General features: G+C 47.9%; 2 protein-coding genes across 2 annotated transcripts; both read right to left on the reverse strand.

Annotated features, from left to right (window-relative positions):
- Positions 1–306: 306 nt before the first annotated feature.
- On the reverse strand, positions 307–11,657 carry RDM1 (RAD52 motif containing 1). The gene is made up of 7 exons (XM_067556289.1): positions 11,535–11,657; positions 8,071–8,250; positions 7,018–7,140; positions 5,942–6,104; positions 5,180–5,278; positions 2,426–2,514; positions 307–597 (listed from the first exon to the last, which is right to left on the reverse strand). The coding sequence occupies exons 1-7, from the start codon at positions 11,634–11,636 to the stop codon at positions 496–498; spliced, it is 858 nt and encodes a 285-aa protein (XP_067412390.1). The 5' UTR covers positions 11,637–11,657; the 3' UTR covers positions 307–495.
- Positions 11,658–11,892: 235 nt separating this feature from the next.
- On the reverse strand, positions 11,893–17,699 carry GH1 (growth hormone 1). Its single transcript, XM_067556290.1, has 4 exons — positions 17,616–17,699; positions 16,648–16,764; positions 15,568–15,729; positions 11,893–12,802 (listed from the first exon to the last, which is right to left on the reverse strand). Exons 1-4 carry the CDS (start codon positions 17,697–17,699, stop codon positions 12,602–12,604), a joined length of 564 nt encoding a protein of 187 aa, XP_067412391.1. The 3' UTR covers positions 11,893–12,601.
- Positions 17,700–22,701: the final 5,002 nt, after the last annotated feature.

The following is a 22,701-nucleotide window of genomic DNA, read 5'->3' on the forward strand; positions in this document are numbered from 1 at the left end:
TCTCTAAATCTCAGGTGTGCACATAGGTGTGTGTGTGTGTAAATTCTGTAGCTACTTAAGGTTTCCTGTGGCAGAGCATCCACCCTTTGCTGCTCTCTCAGAGATTACACCTGGCCAGTTGTGCACTGGAGGAAAAAATTCCTTCCTGACACCTGCAGGTTACCTGCTGAAACCTTGCAGCATGATAATTGATTATAATCTATTTTAATGCAGAGCTGCAAGTGTTATGACCACGATGGGTACAACGCAGGCCATCCTGTTGTTCTCATGGCCCATGAAGGAAGAGATGAACAGGGGATCCCTAGATACGTTTGTCTGTCTTTATTTTAGTAACAGATTTATTAACCATTTATTTCCATCACTATGTAGTCAGAAAAAAATAAAGCATTGGAAACATTTAGCACGTGCAATTTCACAGCCTTATGCTTTCACTCCTGAGCAACCATTTGAAATACTGTAGAACTCCAAGAACACTCCTAAAGAGAAGCACACTAATTAGGCACACCCCTCCAGCAGGTGCTCTTCATCAAAACTGATATCAGACAGGAATTCCTCTTCCCCATCACGGTTCAGCTGCTCCAAGGACAAGTCATTGACCTGGAAAGAGAAATTAGAAGTATATTTGCTACCCAGCACCGTATTTTAACCTTCTTTGCCATCTCCTGGAAATGCAGAACGAAGCAGTATATTTTAATCACGTTTCAGGAAAAAACTGCCCTGCCTGGAATCGTGTCAGTGCAAGAACATTGGGTGGGGAACCTGTTAACAACTCTCCCACTCTGGGTTGCCAGCATCTCTGCTCATTTCTGTGACTGACCAGCACAAGCCAATGAAACAAAAACAACAAGTTGCCCCTTTCAAATTGATCATTATTAGCTAGCACACTGGTCTTAATGGTTTATGTGTTGAGAGTGAGAGCAATTAGCTCAAATCCCACACACCACTAAGAGAGGAAGATTTTTAGAGGGGGAAGACAATTTTTTGTTTAAAGCACAGGCCAGAGTCAGACTGCGGTTTTGTTCTTAGCTTTACCACAGACTTCCCCATTGATTGTGAGTAAATCAATTTCTCCTCTGGAAGGTGCAATGGAAAGGAAAATTTAGATGGAGAATAAAACAGCAGGAGATCCATATCCTTCTTTAATAAAAAGAAAAAAAAAACCCTAAGACAATTCCACAGCACTTTGCATTGTAAATATATTTGATACAGAACTAAAACAAACCCTATTTAAATGTTGTCATTATGAAAACACTGCTCTGCCTACGTGCACCTTAAGAAGACTAATGCATCAGGAGGTTCATTGAGACACTTCCTCCACATGAACTGCTGGGTGTCTGCGGGATGAATGTGTTTCAACAGGTCTCACTGATGCATGCCTATAGAGGAGAAACATTTTGTACTGAACATCCCCGGTAAGTCACACTGCTTTCAGACTAAGCAACGTGACTATCCCTTGTTCAAGCCTACAAGGGTGCACAGGGCTGAATTTAAAAGTTCAGCTGTTTTTAAGTCTAGAAACATAAGAATTATGATTTTTTTTTACATGGAAAAAAACTCCTTTTTATGCTAATATAACTCACAATGAATCTCTCCCAGTATGGAAGCTGTTCCATACTCCATATCATTTTTGTAGCCCTTTTCCCAATTCTAGTATATCTTTTTTGAGATGTGGTGACCAGAACTGCATACAATAGTCAAGGTGAGGGCATACCATGGATTTATATAGTGGCATGATGATAATAGAAAATATCTATCCCTTTCTTAATTGTTCTGAAAATTGTTAGCTATTTGACTGCTGCTGCACAGTGAGTGGATATTTCAGAGAACTATCCACGGTGATTCCAAGATCTTTCTTGAGCTAATTTAGACCCCATCATTTTGTATGCATAGCTCGGATTATTTTTTCCAGTGTGCATTAGTTTACACTTAACAATCATTTTCATCTGCCATGTTGTCACCCATTCACCCAGTTTACTGAGATCCCTTTGTAATTCTTCACTGGCAGCTTTGGAGCATGTAGATAAAATAAACCCAAAGGCAAGTTCTTTATTTTAAAACCACTCTAAAGATTCATTTGGAAGTAAAGTGCCTTTTTGACCTTAACTAGACTGTCGCTCCCACACAATGCTACAGAAAGCGTGGGCCTGGGTTTTGTCATGAGTTCTCCTCCTGGGGGCCGTTGCAATGTGACTGAGAATATGGTTTCCACTCTACCTCCCTAGTCGTTCCTATGCTATTTAAAAATACATCATTTTGCATAAAGATATCACGAAAATAAGGAAGTTTTAAAATCTCAGTTCACTGACTAATTCCAGGATTTTATGACTGCAACCACACTGTAGGATGTGGTAAGAAGAAATGCATCTATAGGATCTACTAGATGCACTGTCCTTTTATAACGTATGACAAAACAGTCTCTCCTTACCTGTAGGAGTCCCCTCAGTTCCTCGTCTGTTAAGGAGTCAATGGGTTCTTCTTGGGCAGAGTTGTACTCCACTGCCACCTTACCATTCTCTGAAACAAGCATGCAACATAAGAACTAGGGAGGTGTTTTCTGAACACACTATTTAATGACCACAGAATAATTCTATTTTCTCTCCAGATTGGACTGAGCTTTGTTATTCTGCTTTATAACTGCCAGGAGAGCAAGGAGCATCAATCCCACGGGGACAGGCCATTTAGAAAGTTCAGAGATGGAGTAGGTACTAATTTGATCTCCCCATCGTTGGCAGCGGGCAGGTGTGGGGGTTATAGCTTGTTTGTTCTTTTAAGGCATGCAAATGCCTTTTCTGTGTAAGATAAAACTGACCACCATGAGGTCAGTAACAGGTAGTAGCTGCCACGTCACATGCAGCTTAAGAGGAGTCTGTGCGTTCACACAGGGGATGAGGATTAAGGACCCAATCTTGCTTCCATTAATGTCAATGGAAACGGACTTCAATGGGAGCAGGATTAGGTTTTAAGGGATTAGACTTCCTGAAGATATGGGAAATCCGAGAGCACCCGCTAAGACGAGAAACTAGTGATTTATGAAGCTACTCAAGGGGGTGGGAGTGAGGAGAAGGGCGGCATTTAACACTGTGCACAACCTAGTCTGACAATAGCAGGCTGTGAAATTACTTTGTACACTCTGTGCCTCTAATGCCTTCCTCTGGCATAGAGCATCCGCTTTCCAGATAAGGCAGAAAAACAAAAAGGCACTTGCTAGGTAGAAGGGAGACTGGAAAAGCAGAGGAACCAGAATCTGTGGAGAGCAAAGGCAACCATAACAAAACCCTCAGTGTGGATGCAGTTCTGCCAACAGAAGAGTGCTGCTGTCAGCTTAGCTAACATTGTGCGGGGAAGTGGTGTCACCGTGGCAGCAGAACTCCATCTGTTGGCATACACTGCATCTACACTAGGGGCTATGCCAGCACAGATTCCATAGTGTAGATGTAGCCTAAGGGACATTTAAGTCCAAGTCAGTGGTGGGAATTTAGGCCCTGATTCAGCACAGCACTTAGGCACATATTTAAATCCCATTGATTTAATGGAACTTAAGCCCGTATTTGAGTGCTTTGCTTCATCAGGGCCTGAAAGTGGGAATCGGTGTTTGTTGGAAAGATTGCTGCATATTCCTCAAACTCCTGAAAAACATTAAACATCAAATCTGCTCCATTAAAATCATTCAGACTGAAAACCAGCCGTGTTTCTTAAATGCAAAAAAATCGAAGTTTGATGCAAGTTTCAGAGTTGTTCATTTAAACAAAGTATTGACTGATCACCACCACCGAGGAGACACTCACATTCAGATTGTGGGAGTGCGTACAATTCAAGAGTTAATCAAAAGTCAGGTCCAAATGCCTTTCCACAAACCCTCTTCCTCTCCATGCAACTTGTGCAGAGGATAGTAATGGGGAATAAGTTAAACGCTCATGGACAAAAGGACTGATCTCCTCAGGAATGTCTGCAGAGGAGAACCCAACGCAGAGAGGGCCCTGCCCTGGCCCTATTTACAAACCTGGGGAAGGAGAAGAGCACAGGCAACCTCTGTGCTGTCAGCTGCCTTGGCAGGAGAATCGTTGGGTACCAGATCATGAAAGGCTTTCTGCATAGGAGTGGGTTCCCTGTAGCCAGTGCAGTTATTTGTGGTTGTTATTTTAAGAATGGCCCAGGGCAAGGGAGCCTGGGACTCAGGAGACCTGGGTTGGATTCCCTGCTCTGCCACAAAGTTCCTGCAACCTTGGGCAAGGCGCTTAGAGGAAAATTTTAAAAGAGTGTCCACACGACTTAGCAGCCCAAGCCAGTCTGAAAATTTTACACCCACACTGTGAGCGAGGGGTGTGATTCCTGGCTCGCGGAGCCATGGTGATGCAGCAGCAGCACAAATCCACCTGCAACGGATGGGTTCTGTATTAACACGGCTAACCCAGGCTGCGCTGCCATGGCTACATTGCTGTTTATACTTCTTGAGAGCTAGCACAGGTTTACTGGAGCTGGGAATCACAGCCCTAGCTCCAAGTGTAGACTCAGATACTATGATGATGGTGGCCACATAAGTACAATAGCTAGAGAAGATAAAATACATGGAGGGAATGTGTCAGCAATTCCTACGCAGGGGAGGAGCCAGGTTCTGTAAGTACAACTCTAAAGCTGAGGAGCAGAGAGCCTCAGGTAACAGGCACAACACTGGACAAAACAGTTACAAAATGTGCAATGCACCACACTACAGAGCAGAGACAGCCACAGGTGAGTCAGTGATCAAAAAATGTGTATCAATGTGGCTGAGTTAATGTTGCTATTGGAGCCTTAACGTCTTCAAATCTTGGATGTGTTTTCAAATTTACAACCGTAACATTGTATTAATGCAAGGTTTGCATTTGAAAGTTTCTATGTTTTTAGACATTTGGTTGTTTCAGTTATTTACATACCAAAAATATCAAAGTTTTCCTTTACAATAGGCCAAGAATATTTTCCTTCCACTCAGCTGACTCAAAGGGCTGAATTATTTGATGCAAACTCAGCACACACACAAATTTAACTTTGAGCTGAGACCAAACAAGGAAGCTTTCAACCTTGAGCAACGTTTTTGAGAAAATATATCTATAACAGTTCACATCCACTGTCGTGAAAGCTACAACACAACTGCTCTCAGACAAACCCCCCAGATATTTATAATCAATGTATAAACGTGCCTTACCTAAAACGATGAGAAGTATCTTCTGAAATGCACCTGACAGAGCTTTCTCAACTGCAAGTTTCTGAACATTTCTTGTTTTTGTGACAAGCTCAAGAGGATCTAAACTCAACAGCAAGATGAAAACATGATGGTCATACAGTACATTGCACAGTTAACTCCCTTCTGATAAGCAAACACTTACCCAGTAACTCTCATCACTCTGGTACAAAGATTGTTTACTGTAGCACTTTTAAAATCATTTATAACATGGTAGTAACATGAGACCTCAATCCTGACCAGGGCCCCATGGTGCTAGGTGCTGTACAAACATATAGCGAGAAATGATTCTTTCCCAAAGTGTTTACATTGAATGCCCAGACCAGTCAACCTGACAACGCAGAGCCCCACTGCCAGTTAGTGTGTGTGTTGCAGCCATCCTGTCCACGAAGTACATGGATTAGTATCACAAACCCATTTCACCTGAAGCATCTGAGAAAAGTGACTGTGATGGAGCGTGAATTAACACTAAAGAAAGATGAGAATGGAGGTGAGAGAGATAGGGATACAAAACAGAGAGGAAGGGAGAGAATAATGGTGGTCCTGTAACTTTGTTATGAATACCTAGCTGAACAAGGTGGTAGCACACAGGCCCAGCAGGTTCTTGATTTAATCAAGAAGTCCAATAGCAGTGCAATATTCTACTGCCTTTGAAAGCCTAGCCCGGTGGGAGCAATCAGCACTAACGACCGCACACGGAATGATTCAATTGCATTGGACACCTACCTCGGCCATTTTCTACATGTGCCTCAGCAACACCAAGTCCTCTGGTGCAGATCCCAGGATTGGGCAGCGTTACTTCTACAACGCACAGGTATTTCAGGCACTGCCTCTGTGGCAGCTCTCCCTGCTCCCCATTCTCCATGTCGAACCCGGAAATGTTCTGCAGCTGTTGGGATTTGGATTTTCAAACCATCACAGAAGGATTTTGATGCAACTTTTGCTGTGCCTTTATCACTACTTAGAAACGCCTCAGCGTCAGCTCTGCCTAGGAGATCAGCAACAGCAACCTTTGTGGCTGAGAAAAGATACATCAGGTATGTGGAAAGGAGCTGTCGTGGGGCTCAAGAGTGGTTTCCAGGGGAAGTGGGGCTAAAACCCATGTTTTATTGCCCAAGGGACAGTACGGCTCAGTGAAGAGCTGGTGAGAGCAGTCAGAGAGGGGAGCCAGAGACATGCCATGGGTCTGTCCAGGGAGCTAGTTTTATCTGCATAAGAGATGATATCTGTTAGGTGAGACCTGATGAGGGCAGGGATGGCAGGAAAAATAGATTCACAGATTTTGATGGCCAGAAGGGACTGCTGTGATGTTAACACTGAGCCCAATAACTTGTAGGGAAGTCAGAGCAGCGGTGTCCAAATTTTCTGCCCTGTGGGCCAAGCATATTATTTCAAGAAGCTCCAGAAGCCAGCGCCCTCTCTGCCACTCAGGCTTGCAATCTCCGAGTTGTCTTTGACCACTCGTGTCACACGCAGGCAGTCGCCAAATCTTGGCTCGTCTCTCTTCACCACAGTCTGCAGTCTGATGCCTCCATTTCTGTCCCTGGAGCTAGAAGCTCAGCCTATGCTCATTACTTCCTGCCTTCACTACAGCAACCTCCCTCCTGCTGGTTTTCCCAATACCCAGGCAATTGTCTGACCTTTTGTCCAAAATGCAGCCGCTTTGGCTATCATCACTGCCTGCCAATCAGACCAAGTCACTGCCCCATTTCGAATCTCTCCAGTGGCTCCCCAGATCAAGAATAAGGGCCGGGAAGAGAGTGATGGAAGGAAAAGAAAAGAATACAAGAGGGGCTTCTTACCGTAATGATCCGGTTCGACCAGCCATTAAAGCCAAGGTAGTAATTGGCTAATTCCTTGCACTTGTAACTCCTCAGAGCAAGGACTTGCTGCTGAAGGACCTTCCGTCTGGTGCAAACGCAAACCTGCCCGGAGGAGAAAAGCCCTAAATTGATGAGGTGAGTCTGACTCCGCAGGCAGGGAGCTGTAAGCATGCAGTCGAACTGCTCGTCCTGTTCCATACGACCAGGTGCCTAGTGCTCCAGGGTCCCACTGAAGAAACAATGTGGGTAGCTCTGGGAGCAGCAGGGTGTTGGTACCCCACTGCCTGTCCTCATCACAGGCCATAGCACGTCTGAGCACTGGCAAATGCTGCCTGGCTATCCAGGGCTACGAGACATGGTGCCCCACCCCAAGGAAGCAGCGGGGGCAGGGGAGAGAGGTAACGACGGTATTGTAACAGACGCCCCGACAGAAATAAAGGGAGTGCTTTACGGATGTACCTGTGTGTGGCCCAGCAAGAACTGCAATATGCCATCAAGGACTGTGAGCCCCACCCTCAAATGGACAAGATACCACAGCCACTTCTGTATCCCTATGCCAGCCCCAGCCTGGGCCCTGAGGCAGACATCTCAGGGCCTAGCCTTTGTCCCCTTTCCCGTTCTTCCAGACACAGACTGTACCAACCACGTGAAGTGGTCTTCATTTGGAATTGGAGTAAGTGGCTGTTGGGTGGTTTGCTGTTTAAACAGCAAACGTAATATGAAGGAACCTCACGGCCAGACCAGGGGGCCAAATAACCATGTCTACTAACTATGCACAACATGCGACGCCTAGTTACACATACACACTACAGCTCGGCGGGGTTTCTAAACCACTGAACACCAGGAGCACCCCTAGAGGGCTCAGAACTATTTCCAGGGATACCTAGGGACGTCTTCCTGGAGGTTTCATCACATGACAATCTTTAATTAATCTTTCATTCCTGGAGGGTTGGCAACCCTGTGGATACCATCGTGTTCCTATACACCTCTCAGCCAATAACTGGAAGTTACACTTTGTTCTAATTCACTTACCTTTAAGGGAGATTTCTGAAATAATCTTTGCCTGTCGCACGCGCGTTGGGCTCTGCCGGCGTCTCTAGCTGAATAGAACTTGACCAGCGCATAATACCCAGGTCCTGCGACGGCAGCATTTCTGTGAACTCGGACTGAATACAGCAGCCCAAATTCAGAAAATGCTGAAAACACAGAATGCTGAAGAAAGGAGAGAAAAATAAAGACAATCAGTGCTAACGAGATAGCAGCCATGAGGTTCTGTGAACAGGGACTCCACACAAGCGGTGATTACCTAGATCACGGACACTCAGACCTCGGTGCTTCAGGAGCCAAATTAGTGATCAACATTACCCAAAAGAGCCAAGTTCGTGTGAATTCATGCTTTCATTTACTGTAGTACTATACGGTCATATTTAAACCGTGTGACACAGGGAATATTTAGTTTATATATTATATAAATATATTATTCTCACAGCAAAATGACTGACCAAGTATTATTATTTTATCAATTGGTTAACAACATAGTAAAAGCATGCTGATTGGTTAATAATTAAATCACACAATGTTTTAATATCATGTGCTGCAAAGACACAACAAAGAACCACGTGCGACTCAGTCTGCGTATCACTGATCTAGATAAATAGGGAGTATTTTTCCTACTATCAGTTTCTCCCTATTAACATGAGTGAAAGATAACTGGAGTGTTCGCTTTGGGCAGATTCTGTCTCCGAATCTTTACACAGCATTATAGGAGTGGCCAGGCTGGATCAGACTTGACATCCATCTAATGCAGTGTCCTGTCTCCAACAGTGGCCAGCACCAGGTGCTTCAGAGGAAGATGCAAGAAACTTCACAGTGGGCAGATGTGGGATAATCTGCCCCCCAAGGAGACCTCACACTAGTCCTTAATATTTAGATTCAGAGAGACAGATTCCAAGGCCAGAAGGGAGCACTGTGATCATCTAGTCTGCCCTGCTGCATAGCATAGGCCCTGAACTACCCCAAAAATAATTCCTAGAGCAGATCTTTTAAAAAAACAGCCAGTCTTGATTTTAAAATTGCCGATGATAAAGAATCCACCACGACTCTCAGTAAATTGTTCTAATGCTTAATTACTCTCATGGTTAAATGGTTAATTACCCACATGGTTAAAAATTTGCATCTTATTTCCAGTGTGAATGTGTCTAGTTCCCGCCGTTGGATTGTGTTATACTTTTCTCTGCTAGATTGAAGAGTCCATTATCAAATATTTGTTCCCCATAGAGGTACTTATAGATTGTGATTAGGTCACCCCTTGGTTTTCTTTTTGTCAAGCTAAATAGATTGAACTCTGAGTCTACCACTGTAAGGCAGGTTTTCTAATCCTTTAGCCACTCTTGTGGTTCTTCTCTGAAACGTCTGCAATTTATCAACATCCTTCTTGAATTGTGGGCGCAGTATTCCTCCAGTGATGGACCTGGACACAGTATTCCCACAGTGGTCACACCAGTGCCCAACACAGAGGTGAAATAACCTCTCTACTTCGACTTGCCATTCCCCTATTTATGCATCCCAGGATCATGGTAGCTTTTTTAGCCACAGCATCACACTGGAAGGTTATGATCAGTTGATTATCCACCAAATCTGTATCACGGTTTCCCAGGACAGAGTCCCCCATCCTGTAAGTATGGTCTACATTCTTTGTTCCTAGAGATATACGTTTACATTTAGCCATATTAAAATACATATTGCCAGCTTGTGCCTAGATTAACCTGATCAGTAACCTGTTCTTGTCATTACTTACCTCTCCCCCAATTTGTGTGTCCTCTGCAACCTTTTATCAGTGATTGATGTTGTTTCTTCCAGGTGATTGATGATAATGTTAAATAGCTAAGGGCCAAGAACCATTCCCTGCGGGGTCCCATTAGAAACATACCTGATCAGTGAGGATTCCCTATTTATAATTACATTGAGACTTATCAGTTAGTCAGTTTTTAATCCATTTAAAGTGTGCTATGTTAATTTGATATCATTTTAGGTTGTTGTTTTTTTTTAATCAAAATGCACTACACCTCCAAGTTAAACACCTTCAAACAAACTTGTAATCTCATTTTAAAAAAGAGAGATATCAAGTTAGTTTGACAGTATCAATTATCCATAAACCCAAATTGATTGGCATTAATGCTATCACCCTCCTTTAATTCTTCATTAATCAAGTCCCATGTCAGCCTCTCCATTATTTTGCTCAGGATCAGTTTCAGACTGACAAGCCTATAATTATTCAGGTCATCCCAGTTAACCTTTACAAATCTTGGGACAACATTACCTTTCTTCTGGAACTTTCCCAGGGTCCCAAGACTACTGAAAAATCAACATTAATCATCCATCAAATTCTCAGCCAGTTTTAAACCGAAACAAAAAACTCTTGGATATAAGTTATCTGGACATACTTATTTAAAAATGTCTACATTGAGTAGCTGCTATTTAACATCCTCCTGAGATACCAATAGAATAGAAAGAGTTATCTTCTCCATCATCTGTTTTTCCTCTAAACACAGAACAGAAACATTTATCTAATACTTCTGCCTTTTCTGCATTATTATTGACAATTCTACCACAGCCATCTAGAGATGGCCCAACACTGTTGTTAAGATTCTTTTTGTTGCTAATATTCTTAAAGAACTCCTCCTTATAGTCCTGAACTCTGCTGGCTGTAGCTTTCTCTTTATGTCCATTTTCCTGCCCTACCAATTTTTACAACTCCTACCTTCCGATTCATTTTCATTACGAAAAAGGTCCCCTTGCTTCCACTTGTTATATATGTTTTATAGCGGCCTATATTTCCTCTCCAAAGCAGGTTGTAATTTTGTAAATCAGTCACGTCCTAGATTATGAGTTTTTGGGCATCTAGGAAAGCGTTCTCAAACCATTCAATGACCAATTGTCATGCACATGTTTCTGCTGAACCTCTTCCTCCCAGCTGAGCCGGCTGGGTGCTGTTCTCAGCTTTGTGACCCCGGCCCATATAAAACACCACCGCTGGACTCGGTTCGGTTCGATTCTGCACATTGCAGCTGGGAGCAAGCCAGGATGACTGTAGCAACATGTGTCGGTCTGTGACCAGGCCCATTTCCCTGGCCAGACGCGTCGTGTTCCCGGGTCAGACACCGCGTCTTCACTGCGGACCCGGCAGCGGTGACACGCTGAGACTGGCCCAAACCCTTCAACAGCAGATTTCACCCCCAGCCCCCCCTTAGCACCAGCAACTCTGAGCAGTGCCCACCCGCAGCGCCTGGCCGGGCTGACCCCAGTGGGACGGCAGGGCCCCCCCGCTACAGCTGCTGGGAAGTGGGGGGCCAGGGGCTGACCCCAGAGGGGGAGGGGGAGGGGCAGCCCCCCCGGCTCTGCAGCTGCCGAAGGGCGGGGTGGGGGGGCTGTGAGCGGAGTCCCCCGGGCACAGCGAGCCCCCGCCACGGGCGGGGTCGGGCCGGGCCGGGTCTCACCTCCGCCTCCTCCTCCTCCTCCAGCCCCCAAACCAGCAGGGCCGTGCCGCGCTCCGTGGGGACCTGGAAGCCCAGCACCTCGGGGCCGCCCGCCAGCGCCATGCCGGGCAGGGAGGGAGGGCGCAGCCCAGCCCAGCCCAGCCCGCCACCAGACCCAGGCCCCGCCCCCGATCCGCCTGGCCCCGCCCCCAGCCCGGCTTCTGCTCCCTCTGCCTGGCCCCGCCCCCAGCCCCGCCCCTGCTCCCGCTCTGCCTGGCCACGCCCCGATCCGCCTGGCCCCGCCCCCAGCCCGGCTTCTGCTCCCTCTGCCCCCCGCCCCGCCCCTCCCCCTGGCCCCGCCCCATTCAGTCAGCCCCTTCCCACAGGGTGGGTGGCTGCTGCTCCCCTGGACCCCAGGCCCTGCCTGCCCTCTGCCCCCCAGGCCTGGCCTCCCCACCCCCGGCGCTGTCCCCACTCCTTGCCCCCTGGCAGGCCGGGCGCGTGCCAGAGCTGGGGGCACGAAGAGGCAGGGGCTGGGTGACCAGGGCCCTAGGGGCAAACGCCGTGCGAGGCCAGGCACTGAGCCGCCTCCGTCAGCGCCCTGGGCTAGCCGAGGGCAGCGCCTGCCTGCCCTGGCCTCTGCCCTGCCCGGCTGCCCTGCTCACGCGCAGGCCATGGCTGCGGCACGGCCGAGCCGCCAGGCCCCTCCAGCCGAGGGAAACGTGAGCCAGCTGGCGATGGGAGGACCAGCCTGGTGGAGTGGGCTCCTCGCGGCCCTCCTCTCGGCTGCGTTTCCTCCACCGACTTCCCGGCCTGACGCCGTCGGAAGCAAGGGGCACCCGGGAAATGAGACGCTGCGGCACAAAAGGCGGGGCGCGTAGCTCGTTTATTCTCGGGAGGCAAAGAGGGTTTTCTTTACAAAGAGGAAGGAGCCCCTCAAAGACCCCACAGTTACAAAGGGGTGTGTATCTTCACGCACGGGCTCCTCGGCCTCCGCGGTGCTCTTAGCAAAGGGGGGGTCACACAGGCAGGAGCACGCTGACCTCGCCACGGGTTTGTGCACGGCGTCAGAAGGGCTGGTGCCACCGTCAGATGGTGCAGTTGCTCTCCCCGAAGCGCCGGCATTTCATCAGTTTCAGGTAGGTCTCCACCTTGTGCAGGTCTTTCTTGAAGCAGGACAGCAGGCCGTAGTTTTTTAACAAGGCGTCTTCGTTCCGGAGGTTGATGTCAAATTTGTCGTAGGTGGGTCTGAGGACTTGAAAGCCCCGGAGGCTGCCGTCTTCCAGCTCCTGCGGGAACATGGCATCTTAAACAGGAGGGAGCAGCTCTGGGGCAGGCACAGCAGAGCCCAAAGGCCTGGGACCATGGAAACAAATGCCAAGGTGCCAGCATAGCTGAGGGCCTCCCAGTCTGAGCAGTCCCGAAGAAGGGGCTTTCACAGACACGGAAAGCCAAAGGACAGCATTCGGGCAGATGGTGGGGAGCTGGTTTAGCACACTTGCATGGGTGCTTGTGCGAGTTAGCACTGGCCTATCAAACCCAGCACAGCCCCTTTCATAGGTGAACTCAGCAGCTACCCAGAAAAAAGGCAGGGCGGGCAGCTGGGAGGGGCAGAGGGAGCAGGTGGCTCTGGGGCGAGGTGGGGCGGAACGGACTGGCAGAGGGGAGCAGGTGATGTAGGGGGCAGGCCTATGTGAATTTTACCAAAAGGAGCACAGGATCCTTTTCTGGACTCCCGTAGACCTTGGGATGAGCCCTTACCTGCTGCTTCCCCCAGATCCCCCTCCAGTTTTCTTCTTGTAAACAACAATCACGTATGTTTAAAATCAGTGGTTCTCTCACCCCTTTCTGGCCTGTGCCCCCATGATCCAACAGAAGACGGCTTCCCATCCAGCCAGAAAGGAGGTGGGTACCACATTGCTGTTCGGAGCTCACGTTCCAGATGTGCACATTTTTTCATAAACATTTTCAAAAGTGGAGAGCAATTAGTCTGCAAGAAGAAAGCTGGACAGGGCTCCAGACAAGAGACAGTGGTGAAGGGATGGATGCGTGAAACAGGATGGAGACTGGCAATGGGTCTTGCTGACAGAGCTGGCAAGCTGGTGAAATGATCCTCGTTGCTCTTTAACACATTGCACTCGCAGCAGAGAAAGCTTTAGCTGATGCTCAGGAGTTCTGCACCTGGAGCTCAAAGCTCATCAGGTTACCAGGCTCCAGCCGCTTCTGACTGAAAAGCTTTGTGCACCAGCTGGAGCTTTTTAGCTTTTTTTGGCCAGGTAAACACCAGTTGAAATGGAGGAAACCTGATTATTTGACTGGCTTCTCAGCCTGACCCTGCCCAGGAATTGAGCACAGGTGTAACTGAGAGCAGAGTCTGAAAACAGTGGAGTTGCACGGGTTTACCTGGAGTGCCTAATTTCTGTGCTGATGTGTGAAAAGGAAAGAACCCAGCTTGACTCTCAGGGCCAGGCTTCCAAGATATTTAGTTGCCTAAAGATGCAGATGGGCCCATAGGTGCCTAACTCCCATAGGACTCCCAAGACACTTCTGAAAATGCTGCTCAGTGGCTATCTGCATCTTTAGGCACCTAAGTATTTTTACAGATCTGGTCCTCAGAGCTCAGCTGAGTTTGTGGTACTGGCAGTGAGGAAAACCCCCCTACGTTTTACTTATAAACTGAGCACCCTCAACGCAGAACCCCTGAGAGACCATAAACACTTTCACTTTTTAAAAATCCAGTTTTCAGAGTAGAAGTGCTATGAACCAGGTGGGCTGAGAAACATTGATTCTCCGGGGAAGGGGTGGGACAGATTATCCATCTCCCGGTAAAACCCCAAGCCCCCAGCGATGTAACTAAAAATATTTCAGGGCAGGAGCCTGCTTTCCTTACAGCATTTGTTTACTGAGTGTAACACAGTTGTAAGGACATGGAGAATCGGGCCCCCCACTGTACATTTGAATCCATTGTATGAAATCTGCGTTCTCCGCTGATTGTAGTATAGAAAGGCTTTCTTCTTGTAACAGTGCGTCTCACAGCCAGCTGAGCATGGAAATGGCAACCATCATGGAGTTAAGTCATTAAGTTAGAAACAGGCAGGGGCAGATCTACACCTCCTGCAAGTTCCTGCTAATGATAATTTCGGGTATACATAGGTAGGAATGTCAGCATAACACTGAAAAAACTATGTGCCTACCACGGGTGGGGTGGAGTTTAGATTGTCTGGGGACACGTAACTCTGCTGCCTTTTTCTTTTTTTGTTTTACTGCAGCTTACAATTTTCTGGACTTCTGTTTGGTTTTGTGAAATGTTATAGGGCGTATTTACATCAACTCTGACAAAGTATTTTGTCTGGGGATCTAGCAAGCTTTCTTCTAGTGCCAGTTACAAGACAGATCTATCCTGTTCAGACATTTTTTGATGATAGGCTTGGAAAGAATTCTAGTCTATTTTATTCTATTCTATTCTGTACCGTGCTCATCGTATCTGAGCACCTTCCAGTGCTTCAGTAAGCAATGTGACTAGCATCTGTCATGTGTTTGTTCTCTCATCCTCTCCCCAGGGGAAGAAGTGTGTGCAGGGGAGTATTTTGTTTTGATTATTTTTATTTGTATAGACCCGGGGTGGCCAAACCGTGGCTTATGAGCTGCTCTTTTACAGTTCAAGTGCGGCTCGTGGAGCCCTCCATGACCCCTCCCATTCTCCGCCTACCAGACTACGGTGGGGAGCTCGGAGCTTCTGCCCTACAGCAAGATGGTGGAGCTAGAGAATTCTGCCCAGCAGGGAAGGGGGTCTTGCGGGTCAGAAGTCAGTAAGTTTGGCCACCCCCGGTATAGTCTATACACACACAGCTGTTTCCCTGTGTTTATGTTAGGGAAGGCAGGTCAAAGAAATGCTCTTTGCATTTGGAGCGGGAGATGGGAGGTTTGGGGTGGCCCCTAGTCCCCGGAGGAGTCATCCCACAGTTTTGAGCCAGCTCCCAAGAAAGCTCTGTCTGTCTGTCTGCAGGAGTGAGAGCAACATGATTCTGTAGCCATGTCTCATGCTGCCGCTTACCCTCATCAGAGCCTGGATGCCTTCTTCTAAGTCCCTCAGTTTTTCGTAGACTCTGTCCGAGGTACCAAACACAAGGCTGTTGGTAAACACCCTGCTTAGGAACTGCACCGGGTTTAACCAGGACTGGATGAGAATCAGTGAAAACCGCAGCAGCTCCATGTCCTGAAATGAAAACGAATTGGGATCACAGCTCTGCAGGAAAGGTGTCTTCAAAAGCAACAGGCTGCACTTTCCACTCTGAAACAACGTGGCGGAAAGGAACTCTGGAGCACTGACTTGCTTAAACTGAGAGGAGACCAGGGTGTGGTCTGGGGAACGTCCCCCAGAAATTCTCTGCTGTGTGGACAATATACCGTCCCAGCCTTCCTGCGGTGTCATTTGTTAGTTTCTACCCTAGCTGAACATGTAGCCTTTCCTCTCACTGTGCAGTACCCTTCAGGGTCACGCATGGCGAGAAGGGTGATGCAGAGAGCAATATCGGACATTTATAAAGCTCCTTTCGGCCCAGAGAGCATTTTACACACCTTACACATGCCTGAACTGCTTCCCCTCCAACTGAGGTGGAATGTGGCATCTGTCTAAGAGCTACAGTGCATGACAGGAAGTGAAGAATCCTGATGCTTCGACAAAGGGAGTTTAAGGAGGCCAGTTGGAATTCCCCAAACTAGACTTTGGCCAGGACACCTGGAACAACTGCTCAGCAAAATGCCCCAGGATGTTCAGTGAGCACAAGTGGCTTAAGTGCCTCTTGCTTTTATCTCCCACTGGGAAGTTAGCAACCCCCCTCGAGCGCCATGCTTGGGCACTTCATCTAGTATTGCCTTCAATGGAAGGCACCGTTGACTGCTTCCTGTAGTAGCCTGGACTTGGTCCTCAGAGGTCTCCTCTTCAGGTACTGTGCAGGCCCAGCCCTGTGTAGCTTAGCAAACCCTGCTTAGCCGCAGTTTTACTGTGCAGGCGCTAAGGAGCTAGCTCAGACAATGTAAAGTACCTTCAATTGTCCTGATGGAAACCCTCCTTTCATACAGCTCCGAAGCTGCTCTGCTGTCAGAATGTATTTGCCAGGTGGAGAGAACTTACTGATTTCTGCTGGGCATCATCTTTTCCCGTGGGAGCAGGAATGGTTTCCGAATAACAGAATGCTGATTGGGAAATTTTGTTGGAATGCCTCTGCTCCTCTGGAATATAGGTCCGTTCCTGCGAAAACATCCCAAGCACACTGAGAACTGCTGCTTTTAGTGCCTGGGTGCCTTGTCCCCAAGCTGAACTGAAGAGTTGCTGTTAATGAGGTAGGAAGATGAAACAAAAGGTGGCAGACACGGAAGGGCTGGCCGGTGGGAAATGGCATGCGATTTCATTGGTGAGCCAGCATGTTGGCCAACTAATTACTGAGGCTAAAGATCATCCTCTGACTTGGTCTGTGCTACGAAATAACACATGGAATATTCAGTTTAGCTTCTCGGAAGGACACGCCAACAGGAGACTTTGCCTGTTTGTATTTACAGTCCCTGCAAATGAAGGTAGCAGAAAACCAGGCGATTTTGGAAAGCCCAAGATCTGCCAGCTCCATGTGTAAATTATCCACTCCTTGGATGCAGTCAAGTCTCGTAAAGATGTCTGTCATCTCCCATTGCTTCCAGGGGCATTGAAGCCAGGTTTCCCTCTGTAAAGGTGGTTGAGCCTCTGTAGGCTTTGGAAACTGAACTGTAATGCCAGTCACCATGAGGGGACAAGGGAATGTGGAGGGCAAGACGGAGAACGAGGGGGGAAGGGCAGGGGAATGTGAGGAAGAGGGGGAAGACTGGGGTGCAGAAAGGAGACTAAAGGCGGTTGCTGGGAAATGTGGGGGACATGAGGCGTGCATGGGAATATGGAGATTGGGACATAAATGAGTTAGGAATCCCTCCCCCGCGACCACAAGAGGATTGTGCAGCGCTCCACACGCTGAGCGTGTCTGCGTTTCTAGGCCTGTCAGAGGTTTGTGGGGAAAGAGTCTCCCATTTTCAAACTAAGGTGGGAGTCCGGTGGCAAGACCCCGTGATACTCACGAACTCTTTGTAGGTGTCGGCGGCCAGCAGGTGGAGGTGCTGGGCCCTCAGCACGGCATTGGCAAACAGACTGGAGAGGGGCATGGCAGGGAAGGCTGCTGACCCCCTGGGCCACTGCAGGCCCAGGATGATTGCCACAAAGAAGAGGGGAGAAAACCATGACCCTGCAAAAGAAAGGGGAGATGTCAATAATCCCGAGGCAGTGGCCGAATTACTGCTTGTGGGGGAGGGGGGGAGGTCAGTAGGCTACAGTGAAGCCCCCTCCCTTCTCTTTGGTCTTTCCAGGGCTGGCACATAGGGGAGGAGGGAGATCCATGTTTTTTGCTTGAAAAAAAGCAAAGGGGCAGCTAGTGAGTGGTCCCTCCCGGCCTTAAATGGATGAATCATGCCGATAATCTTGTTTCACCTCCTGCATAGCATAGGCCAGACCACTTCACCCATCATGTGCGTCACGCTCAGAACTTTCCGCTGAGCTACAGAACGACACCCAGGCCTGCCTGACTGACAGCAAGTGACGGAGAATCCACCACGTCCCTGGATAAGTTGTTCCAATGATTCCTGATCCTCTCCATTAAAAACATGCCCCTTCTTTCTAGTCTGAATTTATCGAGCTGCAGCTTCCATCCGTTACATCTTGTTCTCCTTTGTCTGCTAGATTAAAGAACCCTCTATGATCAGAAATTTTCACCTCCTGTAGATACTTATGGACCGTGACCAACCTTCTCTTGGACAAACTAAACAGACTGAGCTTCTTTAGTCTTTCACTGAGAGGCTGGTTTTCCATTCTTGTGGCTCTTTTCTGAGCCCTGGCCTTTGCACTCATTGGAATTACCCATTATTATCACTGCGAAGTTATTTATGTATAAAATAAATAGGATTAGGCAAGCAATTTGCAAGTACAACATCAAAGAGACCAACCTTTTCTTGTATTTTTAAGAGTCCCATGGTAATCCCCCCCACCCTCTCTCTCTCTCTGGCCTGTTCTGCGATTGCCATGGAAATTCTGTACCTCGGTTGCTGACCCAACGTGCCCTCCTCCTTTTCCCTGGATCGCCTAGTGCTTCGCAAAGGGGGCAGAGAATCATTGCCTCCATTTTACAGACAGGGAAACTGAACCTGTGAGAGATTAAAGCCAAAACTTTCAAATGTGGGCACCTAAATACGAGTAGGCTGCCTCTGAAGTGCGGAGCACCCACGTCTCCCATTGCAGTCAATGGCAGCAGCAGAAATTCAGAGCACTTCTTTAGGAGCCTAAATATGGCTTTGTGTTGCCTGGCTTTAGACAGCCAGATTTAAACGTGTTGGTCCTGATCTCTCTGTGTCCCAGTTTCTCCCTCTGCCAGCTAGGGCAGTGTTTCTCAACCTTTATGACACCAGGGACTGGCTTACTGCCTATATTGTGTCAGGGAGGGTCTCAGGGACCGGCGCCGGTCCACGGCCTGGGCATTGAGAAACACTGAGCTAGAGTAATGATACCCACCCACCAGCCAGGGGGACAGAAGAGATTTGGTCAATATTGGGGCAATGCTTTGAAAAGGTAAAATACTGTAGTTATTATCAGAGCAGACAGTGGTTAGAGGGATGGATTGGATTGCACACGACAATCACAGGCTTCGGTGGGCACATGCTCCCCACCACTGCAGCCAGAAAAACACCCACCTCCTCTTCCCCCCCTCCAAGTGCAGAAATAAAACCAGTCGACACCTTCTTGTGGCAGGGAGTTCCACAGGCTAATTACACATTGTGTGAAAACATATTTCCTTTTATCGGTTTTCAATGTGCCATCCTTTAACATAGACTTTGACATTGATTTTAAGCTGCACACACCAATACTATCCTCTCTCTGCACTGTGTCCCATCATCCCGAGCCTACACTGATGTTCACAATACTTTAAAATTCAGATAAAAAAAAAAAGTACCTGAAGCCATTTCTCTTTGGTAAGTTGTAGTTGCTCAGGTGCTGTTTGGAGCTGGGTGTTTCCAGGCTGATAGTAGGAACCTTTGAGCCATTCTTATATACCAGGGGTCCATGTAATATTTATGCATGTTTCCATGAACGTGAAACACCCTCACCCCTTGCGGTATTTGGTCTATGCATAAATGCACATGTGTTCACAATGGTGTTACCTACTCCGAATTGCATTATACATAAATGTAAAGTGTATCAAGGATGTATGCCTAATGCTAAATTTAACACTGATTGATTTCCCCGTGTTCTGTTGTCAATAGGGGTCATATGGCAGGGAGGTTCATTCCCAGTTTCAGCAACCATTGAGTAACACTTCCTCTAAATTGTTTACTATGCCGTGTAGAAAATGCATCCCTCCTCCTCGCTGAGTTGGACAAACCCTGACAGGCAAAGCTTATCAGTCGGCAAGGCCTTGAGAAGAGGCAAATGGGATATTTGCAGTATTTGTTGCTTGGGACAACAAGTGTCAACTACTGTCCAGAGCAGAATGACTGTGAATTAAAACAGGGGCAGCGGTCTCTTTCGAATGGGAACAGAGGGACAGATCCAGCAAAAGGGTCTCCCCACACACACATACTCCTCTTGGGTGCTTGTCTATTGTACGCCCTGCACACTGCAAAACCAGATCTAGAACGTATTAGTTAGTTATATTCTAAAGCACTTTACACCTAAATTTGGTTACAAAGCCCTCGATTTATGTGGCAAAGCTGCACTGAGTTTCACAGCAAATGGGGAATTCTATTCTATTGTGATCTGTATTAGTTCTTACTCTGTGCTCATCACCACTGTAACTGAGCATCTTCCAGCAGTGCATGAATTGACATGATTAACATCTGCCATGTGCTGTTTGTTCTCTCATCCTCTCCCCTGGAGAGAGGCGTGGCAGATGAGTGTCTTTTTTTTTTGGTAGGGTGTTTTGAATTTCTTGGGAAGGGTTTTGTTTTGTTTCCTTGTTTGTGTGGGTTTTTTTTTCTGAAATGTATCTGTTGCCATGTGTTTATGTTTATGTTCATCAGGGTTCAGACTTCAGAGTCATATGTGTACCATAGAGGAGAATTGCGAAAACATTGTCATCATCAGTGATGGACTAGCAGCATCTGTTGCTGCGTGTTTATGTTAGAGAAGGCAGGTCAAAGAAAGGCACCTTGTGTTTGGAAAACAAGGTTACTGACCAGTAACTGCTGTTCTTCGAGATGTGTTGTTCATGTCCATTCCACCACAGGTGTGTGCACGCCTTCCTGCACAGTTACCCAGAACTTTTTTCCCCTTAGCAGATCCCGTAGGGCCGGCTCTGGAGCCACTGGGAGCCCCGCACACATGCCGCAGTATATGAGGCGCTGCCGGCCCTACGCCCCTCAGTCCCTTCTTTCTGCCTCAGTCCCTTCTTTCTGCCAACTCTGGTGGTGAGGACGGGGGTGGGTTGTGGAATGGAGATGAGCAACACATCTCGAAGAACATCAGTAAGTAACCCTTTAAGTAACCTTGTTTTCTTCTTCGAGTGTTTGCTCATGTCCATTCCACTATAGGTGACTAACAAGCAATACCTTGGAGGTGTGTAGGAGTTACCGGTGAGCTGCCCTCAGCACGTCTCTGCTGAATCTCATGTCCTCTCTCGCCTGCTGGATGGTGGCGTAGTGGGACATGAAGGTGTGCACCGATGACCAGGTGGCAGCTTTGCAGATGTCCTGCAGGGGCACCCTCTCCAGGAAGGCTGTAGACGAGGCTTGAGCTCTGGTTGAGTGAACTGTGATGGTTCCCGGTGATGTTGTTCGGTGCCGAGTCGAGGCCGGTGCCGGCGGTGCGCTCTGTACCGAGGCCACGCTGCCTCCATGAGCAGAGCTTTTAACCGGATCTCTCGGTCCTTCTGAGTCCTCGGTTTAAAAGCCCTGCAGATCTTACACTTCTCTTTTCTGTGGGCTTCCCTCAGGCACTTAAGGCAGCAATCATGGGAGTCACTGAGCGGGAAAGCCTTCCCGCAGAAGGCACACGGCTTGAATCCCAGTGACCAGGGCATAGCCCGGCCGCTCTAAGTCCCTGCAGGGACTTGTCTTATCTCTAACTACTCTTAACAACACTTAAGAACTACTTAACTAACTAAAACTAACTCAGAATACAAAACAAGTCCAGACAAGGGGAATAGAACTTGCAGAGAGCAAGGCTAGTTCCAGCAATCGTCACGGGCGAAAAGAAGGGACTGAGGGGGCGTAGGGCCGGCAGCGCCTTATATACCGTGGCGTGCGCGGGGCTTCAGGGGGCACCAGAACCAGCCCTACGGGATTTGCTAAGATAAAAAAGTTCCAGGTAACTGTGCAGGGAGGCGTGCACTCACCTATAGTGGAATGGACATGAGCAACACATCTCCAAGAAGAACAGAAAGTGGGGAGGTTTGGGATGGGTCTTACTTCTTGGGGAGTTGTCTAAACAGTCTGTCTCCTGCTCAGATAAGTTTTATTCTTGTTATAGAGAGTTCCACTGGGCCAGAGGAACCAGAGAATTCTAGAAGATCAGGGTTGGACGGGACCTCAGGAGTTCATCTAATCCAACCCCCTGCTTAAAGCAGGACCAACCCCGACTAAATCATCCCAGCCAGGGCTTTGTCAAGCTGGGCCTTAAAAACCTCTAAAGATGGAGATTCCACCACCTCCCTAGGTAACCCATTCCAGTGCTTTACCACCCTGCTAGGGAAAAAGTTTTTCCTAATATCCAACCTAGACCTCCCCCACTGCAACTTGAGACCATTGCTCCTTGTTCTGTCATCTGCCACCACTAAGAACAGCCTAGCTCCATCCTCCCTGGAACCCCCCTTCAGGTAGTTAAAGACTGCTATCAAATGCCCCCTCACTCTTCTCTTCTGCGGACTAAACAAGCCTAGTTCCCTCAGCTTCTCCTCATAAGTCTTGTGCTCCAGCCCCCTAATCATTTTCGTTGCCCTCCGCTGGACTCTCTCCAACTTGTCCACATCCTTCCTGTAGTGGGGAGCCCAAAACTGGACACAATACTCCAAATGTGGCCTCACCAGTGCTGAATAGAGGGGAATAACCACTTCCCTCAATCTGCTGGCAATGCTTTTACTAATGCAGCCCAATATGCTGTTAGCCTTCTTGGCAACCAGGGCAC

The sequence above is a fragment of the Emydura macquarii genome, unplaced genomic scaffold, assembly GCF_026122565.2.
Source record: "Emydura macquarii macquarii isolate MOO-44397 ecotype Brisbane River unplaced genomic scaffold, CSIRO-AGI_Emac_v2 contig_1692, whole genome shotgun sequence".
Taxonomy (NCBI): domain Eukaryota; kingdom Metazoa; phylum Chordata; order Testudines; family Chelidae; genus Emydura; species Emydura macquarii.